The following is a 6,000-nucleotide window of genomic DNA, read 5'->3' on the forward strand; positions in this document are numbered from 1 at the left end:
TATCGCCATACACCAACCCTACACCTAAACATATCCCTCACAAAAAACTTTCTGGATTTTTACAATCTCAAAAAAAACTCATTCTGTATGATTTATAAGCTTTTGTACCCGTGGGGACCTAAACTGAAACCCCATGAATTGGTGTGTAGTTAGGTTTAAGTCCCCACCAGTGTAGAAGAACCTGTATACACACACACACACACACACATATATATTTTTTTTTCATTTTAAAAATAAAATAAAAGTTTAAGTTAACATTTGTGTATTTCTTACAAAAAAAAAATTCAAATGTCTCAAATTGATTCACAAATTATTTTATGAATCGGTTCAATGATGATCCCAACAGACTGATTCACTGCAAATGAATTGGAATTCAAAGCAGCAGCCAACAAAGAACTTTAGGTAAGTGCATTTATTTTGCCTGGTCTTGCATAGCTATAAGGCTTTTAATGCTATATACAAAAATAAACAGCGGTTTTGGCATCCTTACCTGACTCCTGTCCTTGTCCACTTTCTTAAAACACTTATTGAGGGACAGATTGTGCCTGACTGAGTTCTTCCACCCCGTGGGGGCGCTGGCAAAATAAGGGAAGTGTTCCAGGATCCAGTTGTATATGTCTTTAACTGGCAGTCTCTTGGAGGGGGCATCTTCTATAGCCATGAAGATGAGGCAACTGAACGAATAAGGGGGTTTGCAGTTCGGGTTCTGCTTGGCGTCATAAGGGAGGTCCGAATGGGCCGGGGAGGGCGGGGTGTCATCGTCCAAGTCCTGGACGGGGCTGACGCTCCTCAGCACAGGGTCACCGAAGCTGTTGAGCAGGTTCTTGCTCTCGTGGAGCCAGTTGAGGTTGGTGAGTTCCTCGTCCTCCATGCTGCCCTTCTCCAGTTTGATGGTGGGAAGAGCCAGGTCCATCTCCTCGGCCTCCTGCAGGGCACGCGTGATGGAGCTCGCCTGATAGAACTGGCTCAGGCCGCTCGTGAAGCTGACCCCGGAACTTTCCGGCTTTTTACTGGGAGGCATAATTGGACCCATTTAGACCAAGGCTCCTGTGGAAAACACCAAGAGAACATGATCACAATCACAGAAGATCAGAGGTGAAAATAAAACTCATTAAGAGCACCATTTGGGATAGCGCCAGTGACTATGAAGTGACTACTTCACATATATTTTGAAATATTTCTCAATCCGAATCCACTATTGTAGAAGTTTACAGTCTTGAAGGATGACTAAGATCACTTGATGTTCAGATCACTACAGGAAAGTCTTGTTTCCATCCAAGAGACAAAACATTCTCAGAGAGCACAAAAGAACGAGACTATGAGTACCATCCAAGTCTGCTCTCGGAGATGATTGAACAGCTATTGAGCAACTGAAGATGCCTTGCTATAGTGTGAAATATTTCTAGTAAATGGAATATAACACTCAAGGTCATCGACAAATGATCTGCTCTGTCTGTTTTATGTGCTCTCAACTGCTCTTTTTATAGTTGCCATAAACAGATAAAAACACAGACATCAATACATATAATGTCACAAATGTGATATAATGATCAAATAAGACTGTAAAGACATGTATAATGTTACAAAAGATTTCGATTTCAGTTCTTTTGAACTTTCAATTCAAACAAACCTGAAAAAAGCGCAATCATTTTCAAAAGTGCTGATAATAAAAAAAAAATCTTAAACAGCAAATCAGCATATTAGAATGATTCATGAGCATACTGAATGCGCACACATATCCATGAGCTAAATCGTCGCTATTTTAAGATGTCACCACAACCAGCTAATTTCTGACATAGTTTAAAAATAAAATGTCAGCTGTGGTATCACTAATCTAAAAATTGCCGACTATCTATTTCAATACAATAACCCATAAAGAAGTGGGTGTGACAGAGGGAAAAGACACTACAGGTGCATGTCAATCACTGAATCAAATACTCTGAACATGACACCAGAAAAACAGACTGTGACCGTCCCCGTGATCTGTCACAAAGATCAATTTGTGTGGCGCTGTCTCTACTGTCCCGCTTTCTCGCTTTACACACCCAGTCCATCTGCAAAAGCAATGACTAGAAAGTCACCATCAAACATTTAAACATGATACTGGCAAAAATAATTCTATGAAAACAGAAAAATTTAACTCTTCAAAAGGCAGATTTTTTTTTTATTTTTTAAACACCAAGACCTCTGCTTTACACTGCTTGTCATTCAGAAAAAGAGAAATGCTTAGAGATTATACTTGAGCGCTGTGGAGAGAGCAGGATTTTGAAGTCCTCTTGTTCAAACCAGCCATCCACGCATTGAAATGCAACACGGACACTAAAATCATTCATGAAAAATCAATGTACTGCATCTTTCCAATGAGGAGGCGCTCCGGTCCCGTGAGGCGCTGCACAGGAAAATTATATTACAGCTGACAGTAAAGTAATTTAATTGCACTGTTGCCATGACAACACAGGGCTCTGTTTAGGCCTAATTTGCTGGCAACTGCCAATTGTGTCCCGAGAGACTCGAAACATCATTCTTGACCATTATTTTTGACTTCAAAGAAAGTTTTTGCTAAATTCTTCTGAGTATCACATGACAAGGAAGTGTGATGATGATGCGAATTCCCTTTCCTCTCCCATCCTGACTTATTTTAGAACAAATTTTCGTGCACAGTATTTTGCGAATTCATTTCAAAATGTGACAGCTTCTCTTTGAGGGTGTCTTTTGAAACTCTTCGTAATAGTTTAACATGAACTGAAACATGGGAAGCAAGTTTTTATCACTCTGCTCTTAAAATAGCCTCAAAAATGTAAACTTTAACACGGACTCTTAAGGCCATCTGCACTAAACTGAACGACGACTGGAACCAAAAGAAAAGAAAAGCATGCATACATAAGTTATTGTTGTGAATGACGCATTAAGCTCGGATCTTTCTGCAGGATCATGTTTCACTGGCAAATAGCTGTAAATGTGCTCCAGTTGTGCGTCCAGATGACAACAGAAAGCCAGATCACAGAGGGTGGGTTAAAGCTACAGATAATCATGCATGAAGCTCTGATCAGAGCCCAAATACCATCTGCCTGTCTAAATCAACATTTGTTTGGCAGCCTCATCACGAATCCGTGATTAAATGCATGCATACATGCAGTTTGTGTTTAATACAGTCATATACAGTACATCTGCATATGCAAACTACCGGCCGTTGGGGCTTGAATAAATTAACGTCCACCCATGTCCGCCATGTGTTAAAATGCATAATGATATTCTACATTCAGCTATGTTCATTAACATCCCAGTATGAGTGACATGAAGACAGCACAACGACAAAGAACAGCACTTTGCTCCCTCATCACCCATCTTAACATCTGACTATTAACCACATACACGAGTGCTAAGAGAGATCTTCTGTTCAACATGCAGACGCGTACCGTCCTGATATTACAAGCAGGGCGACTGCCGAACTGTCATTGTTTGGCTCGCTTGATCGGGAGAGCTGCGTTAAAACAAGCGCAAAACTCATTTAAAGTGGGTGAAGAACAAGTAATGAGTCTATTCATGCTGGTCATAAATCGCTCACCGAGTCGCTCGGCCACAAAAACAAGAAAAAGTCAACTCTGTGCAACTCGACTTCTAATATGCCGCACTCTCAACAAATGATTCAAATTAGACTAAACTAGATTTTTAGAAGGTCAGAAGAAAATGCAACATGTTCAGAATTCTTAAATGGTTGCCAGGATGTTGCTAAGGTGTTCTAAATGTGTTTTAGCCCGTTGTTATGGTATTGTGAAGTGCCGGCATACTGGATTAACTCAAAAGCTCCCCAGTCTTATTCTGTTTTCAGGCAAACCAGGTGATGAACCAGATGTCAATGTGGTTTAAATGATTGCAATGTCCTAGAAAAATTTGTTTTGCTGCTTGAAGATAGAAGTGTTTTTTTTTTTTTTTTTTTAAAGGACTACACTAGAATAAATAATCCGATTTAAGGATACTTTGACAAGAACTTAAGCTTTACATCAAAACAATTGCCATCCATCCCACAAGACTCCCATTTCCTTACATCACACTTAATATCAACCTGACACATAAACGGGCCTTTGAGAAAAAGTAAAAACAAACTCTGTACCTGCTCGGAGATATCATTCATAAGCTTGGCGTAGGCTTCTCTCAGCTCTTGTGACAAACATTTTCCTTCCCTCTAGACAGAAACACATTTATATGTAATCTCACACCACGGTACCCATATTTCCGAAGTACGTAATAGTTCTCTTTTGACGGCATAAACACTTCACAGCCTACGTCAAAGTGCCGGCAAGCCTCGACTCATCTGCCTGGATTGTTTACCTGGAAGATTTCTCTCAAAGGGTGTGACCTGTGGAAACCCCTCCTCCTGTGGAATCACAGGCTTTGAAACCTGACTGGAGAAGCCCCGCCCCCGTCGCAGCTGATTGGACGCGGGTCTGTGAGCTCATATGAGCTGCAGAGACATGTTTCAATGAAAACGGAGACAAAAAATGTCATTTACATGAGGAAAACAAACAGAAGACGACTTAGCTGGAGGACTCCTGGCATTTTCAGGTAATCCACGTTTGACGCCATGAAAACAAATCCAGACTTTCCTCTCGGCTCGAACAAGAAAAAAAGTCATGTGCTGTCAATACTCAAGGAACGAAGGAGAGGTGAAAGGTCACTTTCTCTCTGCTGCAGTGGCAGTAAATAGCTGCACTCAGCCTGATTTTAGAGCTGTTCTCTTATCACTCCACAACAGAGAAGTGGCAGGTAGGGATTTCATACGGCTCAAAGCAAAAACCACGTCCAACTCAAAGCCTCGACTAAGCAGACACAAAACAACCACTCAGCGTTCAAATAGCCCCAATTACACAAGAAATAATCAAAGGGCTTTAATCTTGGCATGAAAAAAAACATTACAAAAGTTGCAAGAGTCTTTTTATCCCATCTGAAACTACAGCTTTTAATTACAGCTGGTCTGCGCAGCTCTCTTCTCACAGTATTGTTATGCCCAAAGCAAAGTATTGAGCAAGAGTTTCCACAGCTTAACGCGGTTATCGTGGGTAAGTACTTGCGGTAATGATTTATAACCACTCTTTTGATTAATCTACCCAAGTGTACTTATTCAAAGCCAAAAAACCTTGTGCACAGACAGTCTGTGAACAATTTCACTGAAATGCTGGTTCACTCAAGTGACTCAAAGTTTCAGATTTGTCGGAGCATAACTTTCCTTTCATTCTTGACCAGGAATGTTCCAGGTTTAATACAAGGTTTGTTTAACAATATTCGGATAAATGTTTGACAAATATTTCAACTTTTAAAAACATTTCTTGAGACCCAGACTAGACAAAATACGTAGCTCGTGAGATTCTGTCTTATCTCATCACGCTCTCTCTTTTCCGTCCCAGAGCAAGGCTTCATTATACCTTCTGTGAAAGAGGTGAGAGCAGACAATATCTTAAACTGTAGCTGAACACATCTGGTGTATTAATGAAGTTCTGGCTGAGTAGAATACACTTTCTAGTGCTGTGGAAGCTACTTTGAAACTATAGCTTGTTAACCTACAATTTAATGTAGTCACCGTACTACTACAAGATACTAACCACTGACTGAAAAATTAATTCTATATTTATTCTGTATAAATATTGAATATCTTTTAATATAAACATTACACATTAATACTTATTTATAATAAAAATAATATTAACAGATGTAATTTAATTAGATTATAATTATTGGCAGGTAAACAGTAATTATTTTAATGAATAAAAAAAAACGCATCAAACTTATATTCAGACTAGATCTGCATCACCTGCATGATTATAACAAAAATCATAACTGTCGATTATTTCCTTGAAATTGTAATTACGAATATTAATTACGATGATCACATTGATGATCACTCAATTGATTACATTGAATGATGTTTATACCATTGTTTGATGCAACTGCATATTTTTATATGAAAGTAAAAAAGCTAACTGAAAAACTTTTCTATAGTATTAA

General features: G+C 39.2%; 1 protein-coding gene across 1 annotated transcript in view; it reads right to left on the reverse strand.

The window, feature by feature from the left end:
• Positions 1-5,071, reverse strand: part of LOC113060658 (forkhead box protein N3-like) — a 56,147-nt gene extending 51,076 nt beyond the window's left edge. The window contains exons 1-2 of the mRNA XM_026229767.1: positions 4,112-5,071; positions 491-1,047 (exon numbers count right to left, since the gene is read on the reverse strand). Coding sequence (XP_026085552.1) covers positions 491-1,033 — 543 coding nt within the window. The 5' untranslated portion in view covers positions 1,034-1,047; positions 4,112-5,071. The remainder of the gene's footprint in view (positions 1-490; positions 1,048-4,111) is intronic.
• Positions 5,072-6,000: the final 929 nt, after the last annotated feature.

This window comes from Carassius auratus, chromosome 42 (genome assembly GCF_003368295.1).
Source record: "Carassius auratus strain Wakin chromosome 42, ASM336829v1, whole genome shotgun sequence".
In the NCBI taxonomy this organism is placed as follows: Eukaryota; Metazoa; Chordata; class Actinopteri; order Cypriniformes; family Cyprinidae; genus Carassius; species Carassius auratus.